Source organism: Oncorhynchus clarkii, chromosome 12 (genome assembly GCF_045791955.1).
Source record: "Oncorhynchus clarkii lewisi isolate Uvic-CL-2024 chromosome 12, UVic_Ocla_1.0, whole genome shotgun sequence".
NCBI classification, from domain to species: Eukaryota; Metazoa; Chordata; class Actinopteri; order Salmoniformes; family Salmonidae; genus Oncorhynchus; species Oncorhynchus clarkii.
Window position 1 is genome coordinate 47,462,310 of NC_092158.1, and position 16,057 is coordinate 47,478,366.

General features: G+C 41.0%; 1 protein-coding gene across 1 annotated transcript in view; it reads right to left on the reverse strand.

Moving 5' to 3' along the window:
- LOC139420759 (double C2-like domain-containing protein beta) overlaps nt 1–16,057 on the reverse strand; it is a 306,643-nt gene that overhangs the window by 44,539 nt on the left and 246,047 nt on the right. Inside the window, 2 exon segments of the mRNA XM_071170967.1 lie at nt 7,286–7,395; nt 15,827–15,901. Coding sequence (XP_071027068.1) covers nt 7,286–7,395; nt 15,827–15,901 — 185 coding nt within the window.

Here is a 16,057-nt window from a genome sequence, read left to right on the forward strand (position 1 = left end):
GATTGAAAGATCTATATATTTTTTTTACAGAAACAGATCTAGACTCTCTAGTCAGCAGGAAGCAGATTGTGCAGTCAACATTTCTACCTGTTCTTGATTATGATGACACTATTTATCAAAGTGCAGCTGCCACTACTCTTAAAACCCTGGATGCCGTTTATCACAGCGCCCATTGTTTTATCACAGGAGACAGATTTATTACACATCACTGCATTCTTTACCAAAAGGTTGGCTGGACCTCTTTGAAGACACGTAGATCCTCATTATGCTCATTTTGTTTAAAAAGCCCTGCTCCACAAGCTTCCGACTTACCTAACTTCCCAGTTCAGATTTAAAATGACAAGTTATTAAAGCCGGTCACAGGGTTGGGTTAACTCTGGAGACTTCCTGGGTGTCTATGTTTGGAATTATCTTCAGATAATTGGACGCTTTGGTGTCCCCTCATACAGATAACAGAGGCTTTTTTTTAATTAAAGAATGTGTTTCTTTTATTTGAATGTGTTTTGTACCTTAATGTGTATTTTTTCCGTGTATTATGTTTGTCTGTGCTTGCCTATTGTGTGCTTGTTTTTGTATTGCGCAGGGAACATTTGTAAAAGAGACTTTAGTCTCAATACGACTTCCCTGTTGAAATAAAGGTAAATTAGGGTCTCAAAGAAACTCAATACTTGGAAAGTGCTCTTAATGTTTTGTACACTCAGTGTTAATTACACACACAAAGAAGACGCTATTTTTTCTGCCTCCATTTGTTAGTTTTGTATGGGACAGTATTTCAGCCAGTGGTGTTTTGGTTTGTGCTTTATTTTGCGGTTTACATCTGTAACTCCTGAAGGTTAGTGGAGAGAGTTGAATATGGGCCATCTCTGCATGGGGCCGGCTGTGGCAAGCAGACCGTCCGACGGCTAACAAGTCAATTCTCTAATCACAGCGCAACAGAAAGGTTGTACATTGCTGGAGGTGGTGGTGACACACTTATGAATGCTAACATGCCAAGACTAAGGCTGCGTCTGAAATGGCATTTACCACACTCACTACATAGGGATCAATGAACCCATACCATTGATGCTTGGGGGGGTTACACATGGATTTGAAATAAGGCACCTGGAGGCTAAGTAAAGTTGGTTCGTTCTCTTTTGGAACGTCTTGTGGTCACTTTGCCTAACCTACAGCAAACTACTATTCAACAACAGCTCAATCAAATCTGCAATATGAATTGACTTATAAGAAACGTGAAGACGATCGATTCCAAAGATGTCTCCTGGTGAACTCTGCTTGAACTTTGATTTGGATTCAGAGAGGAGTAACAGGGGTGGCAGACTCTAAAGAGTTGAAACACGAAGGCCATAGAATCAAGCTTTTGCACTGACCATCCAAGTCCCCTGACCAAAACCCCATTGAAAACATGTGGAGTGAGCTGAAGAGGAGTCCACAAGCGGGGACCAAGGACTCTGAAGAATCTGGAGAGTTTCTGTATGGAGGAATGGTCACAAATCCCTTCCTATGTGTTCTGCCATCTCATCAAATACTATAGGAGACGACGCAGAGCTTTTATCTCGGCAAAGGGAGGGTGCACAAAGTATTAAATGCAGGGGTGCCAATAATTGTGACATGCATGTTTTTGAACAAAATAATTATTTATTAATGACAATTTTATTTTATTAAAAAAATGTATCTAAATTAAAGGTTAGATTCATGATATTTTGAGTGTAAGATCAAGCTGATGAACAACATTGATATTCTTTCACAGCCTTTTTTGTTCATATCTACCCAGGGTGCCAATAATTCAGGAGGGCAGTGTATGTGCTAATACACTATACATACAAGAGTATGTGGACACCGCTTCAAATTAGTAGATTAGTCTATTTCAACCACACCCGTTGCTGACAGGTGTATCAAATCGAGCACACAGCCATGCAATCTCCATAGACAAATATTGACAGTAGAAAGGCCTTACTGAAGAGCACAGTGACTTTCAACGTGGCACCGTCAAGTCAGTTTGTCAAATTTCTGCACTGCTAGAGCTGCCACGGTCAACTGTAAGTGCTGTTCTTGCGAAATAGAAACCTCTAGGAGCAACAACAGCTCATCCGTGAAGTGGTAGGCCACATAAGATCACAGAATGGGACCGCTGAGTGCTGAAGCACGTAGCATGTACAATCGTCTTTCCTCGGTTGCAACTTCTGGAAGCAACGTCAGCACAAGAAGTGTTTGTCCGGAGCTTCGTGGAATGGGTTTCTATGGCCGAGCAGCCGTTTACAAGCCTAAGATCACCATGAGCAATGCCAAGCGTCGGCTGGAGTGGTGTAAAGCTCGTCTCCATTGGACTCTGGAACAGTGGAAATGCGTTCTCTGGAGTGATGAATCACGCTTCACCATCTGGCAGTCAGACAGACAAATCTAGGTTTAGCATATGCCAGGAGAACGCTGCCTGCCCCAATGCATAGTGCCACCTGTAAAGTTTGGTGGAGGAGGAATAATGGTCCGGGGGTGTTTTTCCATGGTCTGGCCTCTTAGTTCCAGTGAAGGGAAGTCTTAACGCTACAGCATACAATGACATTCTAGACGATTCTGTGCTTCCAACTTTGTGGCAAGAGTTTGGGGAAGGCCCTTTCCTGTTTCAGCATGACAATGCCCCCATGCATAAAGTGAGGTCCATACAGAAATGGTTTGTCATGAACGGTGTGTAAGAACTGGCCTGCACATATCCCTCACCTCTGCCCAATCAAACACCTTTGGAATGAATTGGAACACCGGCTGCGAGCCAGGCCTAATCGCCCAACATCCGTGCCCGACCTCATAATGCTCTTGTGGCTGAATGGAAGCAAGTTCCCAAAGCATAGTTCCAACATCTAGTGGAAAGCCTTCTCAGAAGAGAGGAGGCTGTTGTAGCAGCAAAGGGGGGACCAACTCCATATTAATGTTTATGATTTTGGAATGAGATGTGTAGTTTATGTGCGCTACGTCCCTGCTCTCTCTCTCGCTCTACTGTGTGTGCATCTTGCTAGCTGTCACTCAAATGGCCAAGGGCTGAAGCTCATTGGCTTGAACTCAAATTTCTAGGGGGCTGGCCCACATGGGGGAAAATGTAGGGAAAATGGCGTAGCACAGCTTCCAGTAAAAAGTTGCTTTCAAACTAGGGATGTCATGGCTAATTGAGATAATACAGTAAATATGCATTTATAAACTACACATTGACACATCCAGCCCAAAGCGAGAGGTTTGAAAAATACTTACTAGTCGCCAAAGTTCTGGAGCATGTCTTTAAAAATGATAGTGAGAAGAGAGAAGTTAGCTAAAGCACATACAGACCTGGTACCAGAGTAGAGTACATATGTTAACACAACTCAAACAAAGGAGGCTTGAAGACACCTCCGTAAAAAAAAGGAAATTGTCATTATTGATAGTTATACCATGGCATTGTTGAATACTCGTTTCTGATGGCTTAAAGGGTATTCTAGAGTGTGCATTATTTTGTTATAATGCACAGTATAATTCAATGACTTTGAAGTTAATTCTTACAGCCCCTTGTTGATTATCTCTTACATAATGAACTCCTCTGGGTCATTGTGGTGCCCACTAAACCAATAATACACTGAAGGCAACAGTACTAACTCATTAAATCTGCTGACACACAAAAGGGAGTAGTCAGCCCACACCAAAAGAACTAGATCCTGGAATTGGAAACTACGCCATTGCACAAATGTCTTTTAGAGGCAATGCTTGGAAAGTCACGGGTAACAAATCCTAAACTTTACGATATTGCAGAGCGCTCAGCAACACAATTAAAGCAACAAATGCGACTGAGATGCAGAGAAGGAAGGAAGATCCGCACTCTGTTGAGGAACAAGTGTCTCTCTGTCATTGACTCTAGACATCATTACGCTTGCGATCCCACCCATGACACTATTAGATGCAGATTAAAAGGAGACTGCATGAGTGGGTAAAACAGATACAAAAATCCTAAAGTTGATTGACACGCCTATACGTCACATGGAGACGTCATTTTGAATATAGAATAGCTCTCTGTGTGTTTATGCTAGAGATGTACCGTTTCTTGCAGTGACTGCAGCTCAATACCCCTTTTCCGCCGATATAAAGCCTAGTCCATAACATGGTTCTTGTGAAAGCTGTGTTTTTCTACACGAGAGGATCCGTCACGAAATCACCACCATCGAAAGATGACTCACGAACACGACAGTTTTGTTTGTTTTGGTCTACGGTATCCACAAGCTTTAAGGCTATCGTTTGAACGCTCTGCCGTGGATGTCCTAATTTCGAGGAGGGCTTCTCACAAAACCGTCTGTCCAGACCGAACCGTTTGAGCTAAAAATGAATAAGTCGCCACTATTGAAAGGGGAGACTCTCACGAATACAAAGGTGTCAGTTGTTTTATCTTTATGAAGCACACAGAGGAGTCGTCTGAAGGTAACCCGGTACCGGGCTGTAAAAATATAACAACGCGCATAGGGGATAAAACGTACCACAAGTAAAATGTCCAAACATGGGTAAAACAATTTTTTTTCTCCAGATATAAGACAGACACTGATCCTTATGATACATTTTTTGGCTGTCTGCTTTGCTATGTAAAAATGTGTTATTTGGTGTGTTGCTATGGGCTATAGCAGTAAAGGCTAAATTCAATATTTCATAAAATATATATATATATATATTTCTTTACCTACAAGGGTCCTAAAATTCAAAATCAAATGTATAAATTATCCATTGTATGACCATCTTAAAACAATTCCATATGTTAGCTTAGTAGATACTGTGATCTAAGGGCTTACACCTAGTAAATGTCCTGTGAAAATCTCTCTTTTAAAAGTTTGTATTCTGTTAACTCATACCCAAATAATGTTGTTGACTCATCCTATACCTGTATTTGTGGCCAAAGCATAAATTGGAGAAATATCACCTAAAAAGCCCAACTTCAAACTTGCATCTCAAACAGACTGTTTAAAAAATGCTTGCTATTTCCTTACAGACTTGATGTCATACTCCTGAGGTGGATGAGCTGGCCAATCAGTGGCCTAGAGGAGGATGAGCAGGCCAATCAGCTGTCTACTTGCATTAATATTTTTAATGACCAGTAAACACCCACACTATTCCAACACAGAAGCTGCTTTTTAACATACTTAAATACCAATTTTTGAAAGGAAAACTATTTCATTAATATTGTAAGTCATTCTAAGTCAAATTTCATAGACATCTGTAAACACTGGAAAGTTACTTTAAGGCCTGCAATATTGGACTTTTCTGATTCCTTTTGTTTATAGGCTTAGATAACTGTGACCTCTTCACGATCTTGGCCTTGGTGTCAATCTAAATCGGATTCAATTCATCAGCTTGCATCCCTGAAATGACTTGCAACAATTTGATTGAATGCCAAGGTAAGCAGGCTAGGGGTTAGGCGTTATGTACAAAACCCTCTAACTCTAGTCACCCAGGCTCTCAACTCTGACTTTATTACTCTGCAGAGAGCAGAGGCGCTGGGGGATGGGCTCTCAATTGTTTTCAGCCACTCTGCCCCCTAACATTTCACACCTCTGCTTCTGGAACCCCCTGCTGACCAGGTCACCAATCAGAAGTCTACCTGGGGTAGGAGATTACAGAGCATGATAATTACACAGGTGCACCTTGTGCTGGGGGAAATAAAAGACCACTCTAAAATGTGCAGTTTTGTCACAGAACATAATGCCACAGATGTCTCTAGTTTTGAGAGAGCGTGCAATTGGCCTGCTGACTGGAATTTCCAACAGATCTGTTGCCAGAGAATTTAATGTTAATTTCTCGACCATAAGCCCCCTCCAATGTCATTTTAGAGAATATGGCAGAACATCCAACCGGCTTCACATCCAGAGGCGGAGTTTCTAATGGCCGGTGATTTTAATGCAGGGAATTGGAAATCTGTTTTACCTCAATTTTACCAGCATGTCACCTGTGCAACTAGAGGTGACAAAACTCTAGATCACTTTTACTCCACACACAGAAACGCATACAAGGCCCTCCATCGCCTTTCCTTTGGCAAATCAGACCATAACTCTATCCTGCTGCCTTCTCCTCACAAGCAAAAACTCAAACAGGAAGTAGGATGCTAAGCTACAGGACTGTTTCGCTAGCACAGACGGGGAATATGTTCCGGGATTCATCCAATAACATTGAGTAGTTTACCACATCAGTGACTGGCTTCAACTCTAAAGTCTAAACATTAGGCTAGTTTTTATTGCTCGTTAGAAACATATGACTTGAATGCCCCCCCCAAAAAACATTCCACTGGCACTCAGCCAACCAAGGATCATGGGGCGGCAGAGTAGCCTAGTGGTTATAGAGCGTTGGACTAGTAACCGGAAGGTTGCCCCGAGCTGACATGGTACGAATCTGTAGTTCTGCCTCTGAACAGGCAGTTAACCCACTGTTCGTTCCTAGGCCGTCATTGAAAATAAGAATTTGTTCTTAACTTACTTGCCTAGTTAAATAAAGGTCAATAAAATACAGTAAATAGGCTGTATAGGCCGACCTGTTACATCTGACCCTTGTTACATTTAGCCCCGGTCTTCCCTATGCAATCAATGCCATTGGCGAGTGTTAACGCGCATAAATGGTGTCCAAGTAGGCTACATGTAACTATGTGTGTGGAAAACATTTCATCACAGGTAAGACATATAACTTGTTTATTATAGTTCATTTGTAACTCCACTCACTACTTGTAGCTGAATAGTTAGTTTGTTTGTGTCATTGGTCTTCACTAGCCTAATGTTCCGGTCAGTAGATAGCTAGCACTCACTCACATGAAAAGGGGCATGAGGGATGCCCTACAATGTTAAATTTTTAGTGTAGTGAGAACGCTCGGGAGCAGGCAATGTTGAAAAGTAATCTTTAGACATGTTATACTTTTCTTAAATGTAGTTTTGTAATTGACTAAAACAGACAGACAAGAAAATGGCATTTGAATTTTTTTGTTGTTGCTGTGAGCCAACGGGGTAACCTAGGTAACCACAGGGTGTATTCCCCAAAGGCAGGCAGGGCCTCAACGTTCTATCTAATACCGACTTGGACTATAGCCCTTCTAATTCCTTACTGCTATAACTGCTAGTCTATGTTGCAATACTTCTATTAGCCTGCCATTGCACTGTGTACTACGACTGTGTACCACTGCTAGCATAGCACTATTAGCATTGCTATTACAAAGTCAATAGCCTGTAATGCCATTACACGCTCCTCTTTCGAGACCACCTCCAGTTGGTGTCGCTCTTTTTCAAATTAGGTGAAGGAGGGAGAAGGTTACCTGAGTGTTTTGCGGACCATATCCTCATCGGTGATGCCGTAGTAGGTCAGGGTCTCACTCCAGACAGGGTTGAGGGTGTTGCGCAGGGTCTTGGTGCGAAGTTTATTGGCCTGACAGCGAGAGAGAGACAGAGAGAGAGAGAGAGAGAGAGCAAGCAGGATAGAGATCGAAATAAAGATTGGGATTAGGTATTGCCCTTTGCCCTCCACTCCATCATAGGCTGACCATGACACATAGGGCACAACAGTAGTCGTTATCAGTTTACAGACCTCGTGTCTTCTGTGCAGAGCTCCGGGCTCTAACACATAACATACGACTACAGAGATGGTTAAATCCCCAAGTCCCACCCTTCCAACTATGTCTGCTCCTAAACCATCTCCCCATCAAGCTCTAATCTGTAATTCAGATGTAATCTGGAGATTGAAATGATTCTCGTCTCAACTCATCTATATCAGTCTCTTTTCAGGTTAACCTAGAGGTGTGAACAACGTCCCTGTGCACGATGGTGACGAAATCTCCAGAGAACAGAGGACACGTTCTCGATTCTCGGGTGATTTTGTCAACACCAGAATCCAACAGTAGCGACACATAAGGACAAAACTGTGCATTTCTAAGACCTAGAATACAAATGCCAGATTGCAATTAAACCAAACAATAGGCATATCAATGAATGCTGGGAGCTTAATAGAGTGCCTTCAGAAAGAAGTTGCATATTCTGTGTTCAGTAATAGTGGTTAACATGATTTTTGAATGACTATCCCATCTCTGTAGCACACAAATACAATTATTTGTAAGGTTTCTTAATCAAATGGGGTATTTCAAGCACAGACTCGACCATAAAGACCAGGGAGGATTTTCAATGCCTCACAAATGGCACCGATTGGTAGATATTTAAAAATTAAAAAGCTGATACTGAACATCCCTTTGAGCATGGTGGTTACTAATTAGGTTTTGGATGGTGTATCAATACACCAAGTCACTACAAAGTTACAGGCGTCCTTCCTAACTCAGTTGCCGGAGAGGAAGGAAACTGCTCAGGGATTTTACCTTGGAGGCAGTTACAGAGTTTAATGGTTTTGATATGAGAAAACAGACTATGGAAAAACAACATTGTAGTTCCTACACAATACTAACCTAAATTACAGTGAAAAGAAGGAAGCCTGTACAGAAAAAAAATATCCCAAATCATCCATCCTGTTTGCAAAAAGGCACTTAAGTAATACTGCAAAGAAAATAACTCTTTGTATACAGAACAAAATGTGTATGTTTGGGGCAAATCCAACAACACATCATTGAGTACCACTCTTCATATTTTCAAGTATGATGGTGGCTGCATCATGTTATGGGTATGCTTGTCATTGGCAAGGACTAGTGAGTTTTTTTAGAATACAAATTAACAAAATACAGCGATAAACAAAGACAAAATCCTAGAGGAAAACCTAGTTCAGTCTGCTTTCCAACATACACTGGGAGACGAATGCAGCTTTCAGCAGGACAATAACCTAAAGGACAAGGCCAAATCTACACTGGAGTTGCTTACCAAGACGAGATTGGATGTTCCTGAGCGACTTAAATACAGCTTTGACTTAAATCGTCTTGAAAATCTATGGCAAGACTTGAACATGGCTGTCTATCAATCATCAACAATAGTTGTCGAACTTGTTCTCAACTAGCTTACCTGGTTAAATAAAGGTGAAATAAATAAACAACTTTTTTTTAAACTTAAATTTAAAAAATAATAAATGGTCAAACATTGTACAATCCAGGTGTGCAAAAATCTTAGCCTTATAATTGCCTCGAAAGGTGCTTTTACAAAATATTGACATTTCTGTATTTCATTGTCAATTAATTAGCAACAATTTATAAAAACATGTATTCACTGAGTATTGTGTGTGAAAAAAATAGACGGTGAGATTTTTTATTTATTTAATCTATTTTGAATTCAGGCTATAACACACCAAAATGTGGAATAAGTCAAAGGGTATGAATACTTTCTGAAGGCACTGTAAGTAAGCAATTATTAATTCCAGTGGGTTTGATTAAAAAAAGTTTGAACAATAAGATCCCCTGTTGTATTCGTCTATCACGGAGGCTGTGCCTCGTTCGTAAGAGGCTGACATGTTGGACTCTATTTTAACAAACCTAATGCAATGGTAAATAGTGCTATAGTTCTGGATATATTGTAGCTATTTTCATAGCCCAAATTATGAGGGTAATAGCTTACAGTGGTGCGAAAGGGCTGGGTTTTGATGAGTAAACAAGTTGTAGGTGTGATGAGGGTTAAACCAAGGCCTCATACCTTTAAAAGGGTTCATTCAATTGTGTTATGATAAACTGTAAGCTCTCCTCTTCTAATAGACCTCTGTGTGTGTATTAACACCTGTTTTGAGTGTTGTGCCCTTCACACATTATCAGAAGGTGGAAACCGCCTACATTCATACATACTCCTCCTGTCTGGGCCCCACCGGGCTATATGAGGTTCTGAGAATACAACTAGTTTTCTGAGAACACAATGCTGCCGCAGACTTGTTGAAAACAGCCACCTGTCAGAAGATGCTTGGACACGTTCACCTTGTTATGACCCTATACTTGTGATGAAAGGTCAAGTTTCGGTCAAACCCACTTCTGAGCTTTAATTGCTGATAAGATGGTTGCTGCTGTCAGGGGGAGGTTAGATTTATTAAAATGATGTTGCCAGGGAAACTCACGCCAGGAGGATTGGGAGAGGCTACATGAGTTACAGGATGTCTTAGACATTTTGCAGAACCTGGGGAGAGCTTTCATATACTGTACTCTGTACCAACTTCTGCCTACAATTGTATTACTAAAGGATAATTTGAATACTTAAAACAAAGAGTCTGTGTTTCCATTCTATTACTAATATGTGTTTGATAATTATATAGACCTGATCATTTGTTGAAGAAATTGACCGACAAGGGCTTGGCCACTCACTGGCCAATCAACTCGTTCCATGGATTACTACGGTATTTGTCATCAAGTTCTGTAGGTTACTGACGGTCTTTGTGTTGTCATCAAGTCCAATTCGGTTGGGGGCAAGGAATATTCTCCTCCTGGTAGATTGTGGGTTAAGACTTACTTTTATTAAATAGCATAGGCCACAATAACGAGTAATAGCAACAGTAAAAAAAAAAAAAAATCCAGTGTTTATTCAATAGCCTGTGTGTGTAGTGTTGATATCCAAAATATAGCCTAACGTTGATACTGCATTGTTGGACTGAATAATTTAAATACGTTTGGAGGAGCACGTCTTTGGCAACCGGATGAGAGGTGCTCTTTGGAGGGATGCACTCTTAGGTTTTAGAGTGTGGATACTTGAACAAGCATTTGTGTGTGTGTTTTAAGATATGCAGTATATTTTCAATTCAAGGCACTCCGACGAATAGACCATTTAAACGCCTTTTATGGATAGGCTACTTTGCAAGGCCAGGATAAAAAACGCATTGCTGTTAAACCAGACTTCATTATAGTAGCCTAGGCCTAGGGTAAGGGTGGCCAATGGAGCGCTTGGTTTTTAATCATATGAAATGGAAAACAAGCAATCTGTTTAAAACAACAACAATATTTCTAAATATTGTAGAATGGGCTTAGATGCATGATATCATAAATCACTTCTCTCGTTCCATGGCACTGGGTACACACATAGTCCTAAATGTCTTTACACATACCATTATAAACATCCTGTCAATTGTATTGTTGCCTTTGTGCGAGGCAGATGAAAAATATATATCTCTGCAGTTGATATGGCATCATAGGAGGACTGAATAGTTTGGAGTAGCGTGTCTTTGGTAATCGGATGAGGGGCGCTCTTTGAAAATGGGGATGGATAGCCTACTTGAACAAGCAAAATGAAGTATGCAGGTGTGTGAATTGTGAATAATGAAAAAGCATGGAGGGCAAAAAACATCCAAAATATAATAATATATAAATATATAAAATGTATAATAATATATAAATAATAGTAATCTCAGTAAACCCTTTATTCATAGGCTACTTACTTGGCTAATGGCCAGGATAAAAAGACGCACCAATACGATGCTGCTAAACCAGCCTTAATTAAGGGGAGGCTATGCTTGGTTGAGAGTCAAATTAAATGCATGATGGGAAAAAAAATCGTATTTTTTTATGTTTCAAAATACAAGATTCACCAGCACAAAAGGCACATCTCTCGTTCCATGCAAGGGCACTGTGTGTCATGGCTAGATAGGCCGCACGTACCCTCTCAAAATCCATGTTGTTGTCAATTGAGTTACCATTGAGACCTGTTTTTTTATTGGTCTTAAAAATGAAATTGTCCCTTTTGCGCTTGTTTTTAAGGACACTTCAAATATTGCCACCCCTCCCACCTCAGCGCAAGTGAGCTGATGTTAGACAGGTAAATAGCCAAACCTGGCGTTAGGGTGGGAGAATGCCAGTGTGCCCGTATTTACATGACGAAATTGCAAACTAAGGTGTGTTTGACACTTGCACCTCCTTAGCGTCAAATGAAAAATAAAGCCTGTGGAGATAACTGATCACCATATGATGTGAGAGACACATTTAATCATGAACAATAGCCAACAATATATCAACCTGTCTGCCTACCAGTGCCTTGACTATTCATCAAATGAAAAAAATATACCTATAGCAATCAATGCATGCTGATCGTATTAGCTAGTTATCACCAGCAACTTACAATCAGTGCATTCAACTAAGGTAGGTAAGCCAAGCACATACGTAGTGTACATATTTAGTATACATGGCTTTGATTATCACTACAATCTGCAAAGTAGTGCCATTGTGTGGCCGCTGACTGGGGTCGATGGAGGATGGAACAGTAAGAATAGAATTCCACAGTGATGAATCACACATTCAATGGCTATACATAAGCCATGACATCTCTTGTCAAGGGGAAGTATCTCTGTGTTCTATATCTATGTCTGCATCTGCAGCATCAGCCTCTGGTCACGAATCATTTGTGATAAGAGTGAGGTTGGATATTTAATTAAAATAGAGAGTTCTGCATGCCTCTTTCCCTTTCCTCCCTAACCTTTTATCTGACAGGCACGTACAAACAGCTGTCACATACATGCAGTACATTTGTATCAATACTCGAAATGCTTATATAAAAATGTGTCTAAGTGCACAACATACCATACTGTAACAGCACCTTAAACACGTTTAAAATGCAATGCATGAATGCATAAGTGCTTAAGGCAAACACCCAAAACCATATATGTAATTTAACAAAATGTCAATAAATCTCAATGGGTAAACACTTAAAATAAAAACGACAATGCTTATATGTTGACCTGTCAGGAAGATGCTATATAGCTTTTTCACTGTCTTGTGCTCTTTATAGAAAGTTCTGGAACAACTCCTACCACAGAGTTTCATTACTATGCGACACTTCCCTCCACTTTATTGATTGGAGAAGCACATTGCTCTGTGGTGGATTTCATGAGCCCACACATTCTGCTAGGGAACCGTGTTGAGTTGAACAAAACAGCAAGCTGATATTGTGTGTGGTAGTGAGTAATGGACAGTGAAGAACAATGTCTGTTGCATTTAATCGGTTAACTGGCATGATTATTTGGTGCTGAGTCCTCGCATATTAATGTTCTGGAGAACAAAGTGCATGCTGATTGGTTTCCTCTCAATCAGCAGCTGATTCATATCTGAAACCATAGACAAATAAACAGAGCACCGTGTCTATCTAGCGGTCTCTGGGACCAGAGTTGGACACCATTGCTGAGGCAAAGTTTAAGTTTTGATAAAAAAGGGAAGTGAATTCCACTCTGTATGTAATGTAATCATTTTATTGGGACGGATATAGTTATTAAGTAAGGGGGAGACTGATGAGGTGTGCAGACGTTGTGAGCTGAGGAGGTCAACGCAGGGATTTAAATTATCAACCCAGTTTTCTCAACAGGCATGCACAGTCCGGAGTTAGCTGCATTTTACCGCTAGACCAAACTCGGACACAAGCAAATGTTATTCTGGGGGAAATTCTCTGGCGGCACATCTCTCTGTCTGGACCACTTGATGGCCGCCTTTAACAAGTAGTGAGGAACATCTGCGGCTAGTCACAGCTGCCATGTTTGTGGTGTAATTTCAGGCCCCCAAATGAAACAGCGCCCATATGCTTGACTTTCAAGCCCAATCAATTACCTAATAATGGTCTGATGGAAAGTCCACTCGGAGGTCAAGGTGTCCGAACAGTTGGGGACAGCCTGACTAATTTAGAAAACCCTTATTGGCAGCTGCTAAGTGGATTGTTGGCACAAGAGAAGGCTAGCCCACGGAGACCAAGGTGGCACAAGAATTACAATTCGACTAGACAGTCCTTCGTGGTTGGGAGATGGTAATTTATTAACAGCGCCTGAGACTAGGTTTTCCACCACCATCAATAAAACACCAAATTATGTAATTTATCTTGGAAGAATGGTTTTGCATCCCTCCAGACACTTGTAGAATCTATGCCAAGGCGCATTGAAGATGTTCTGGCGGCTCGTGGTGGCCCAACACCCTATTAAAACATTTTATGTTGGTGTTTCCTTTATTTTGGCAGTTAACTATATATCCATAGCTTCTATAACGGGGCATGATAGTGTCTGTTAATTTCCAATAATCAGACATGACACCATCTGATATGACAGCATATGCATTAATGCATAACTGTATTTAGATTATTAAAGGGACATTACACCAAAATCAAAGTTTATCAGCTGTTTTCAAAAGTAGCCTAATGTCCATATCACAAATGCGCCTCGAGTGAACGGAAAATATAAAAGTACTGAAAATCTGGAAATGATATGGTGCTTATCTTTCCCATTCATTTTGAACGGTGTCACATCACTGGAACGACAACACAGACGGGCTTGGACATGGACGTATCTCAACAAAAGACCATGTGTGATACCGTTGCTCTTGAGCGTCTTTGTTCAGCATTATGATATCCATGAAATCCATAACAGATGTATCATATCTGAATGAGCCAATTGGAAGCTGAGAATGTGGCCATGATGGTGTGATGGCCTGATTGAGAGTTTAGCCAGGACACTGGGGTTAACACCCATATTCTTACTCTTATAATAAGTGCCATGGAATCTTTAGTGACCACACATTTTAACATCCCATCTGAAAGACGGCGCGCTACACAGGGCAATGTCCCCTTCACTGCCCCAGAGCATTGGGATCTCCTTAAACCAGGGGGAAGACTGCCCCCTACTGGACCTCCAACACCACTTCCAGCTGCATCTGGTCTCCCATCCAGAAATGACCCTGCTTAGCTGCAGAGGCAAGCCAGCAGTGGTATGCAGGGTGGTCTGCTGCAGGCTACCTGTAATTTTATAATCCCAAGGTACTATGCCTTCTGTTGACATTTTAATAACAAAATGACAACAAATGTGTTACGATAGTTTCAGATCAATAAATCTTTAAGATTTGAATGTGTATTTCAGACTAACATTCGTAACGGATGGTGTAGCATCCAGAATGGTATTTTTCCCCCTGTAAAGTAATAATGCAAATCTTTTCAAAAGTATTGTTTTTGTGTTCAGCAAAGCCTTTCCTTCAAAATGGCTATCCATGTTTTGACCTAAAAATTAAAAACTCAGACTTTTGTTCATGTTCCTCCAAAAAACTTGACCATTCAATGTAACATCCATAATACATCTTATTTGCTTTATTTCTTCAGCATGCAACTATTTAGAAGTCAGATTTTTTGGGGGGAAATACACTTACCACAAGGGGTACTATAGACACACACATCAAAAGTTGTATTTATATTTTTTGGTCCATTCTGTGAGACATTAAAGTTGGGATTTGCATGCAAATGTAACGTCCATAACACTGGAATCGCCCTACTTTTATAATAGGTGTGTATGAACCATTATAATTGGTGAGGTGCTTACATTTGTCCCATATCGAAATCCCCTGAGACACCATTGGAAAGTGGGTAGAGAGCCAGGGTTCAGCCATTATTGACGGCGACCCAGGAGCAATTAGGGTTCAGTGCCTTGCTCAAGGGGACATAGACAGAGTTCTTCACCTAGTCGGCTTGGGGATTCAAACCTGCAACCTTTCGGTTACTGACCCAATGCTCTTAAACAGCGTAAACAGGAATACCTAAACTCCCATAGTATCCCTTAAACATGAGTATAACATGATTTTGACTCTCTCTCTACCGCACCTACTGTCTCTAACTCTGAACGATCGGCTATGAAAAGCCAACTGACATTTATTCCTGAGGTGCTGACCTGTTGCACCCTCTACAACCACTGTGATTATTATTATTTGACCCTGCTGGTCATCTTTGAACATTTGAACATATTGGCCATGTTCTCTTATAATCTCCACCCGGCACAGACAGAAGAGGACTGGCCACCCCTCAGAGCCTGGTTCCTCTAGGTTTCTTCCTAGGTTCCTTCCTTTCTAGGGACGTTTTTCTAGCCACCGTGCCTCTACATCTGCATCGGCTGATGTAAAAAGGGCTTTATAAATAAATGTGATTAATTGAGGTATAATAAGACAGGTACGTACCTTACTGGCCCCAGGCAGTAGGTGCAGTTTGACATACGGATCCGAGAGCCCGTTGTGGTCCATGGGTTTGAGCCCCTGTGGGAGAGTCAGACAGATGGTGTCTGACTAGGTAGTATGACAGCGCATCACAACATAGACCTTCATGATAATATTTCCAAATGTGACTACACTAAAATGAAAACTACACATCCACCAGCCAACAAAAAAACGTGTTAAAACACGTCAGACATA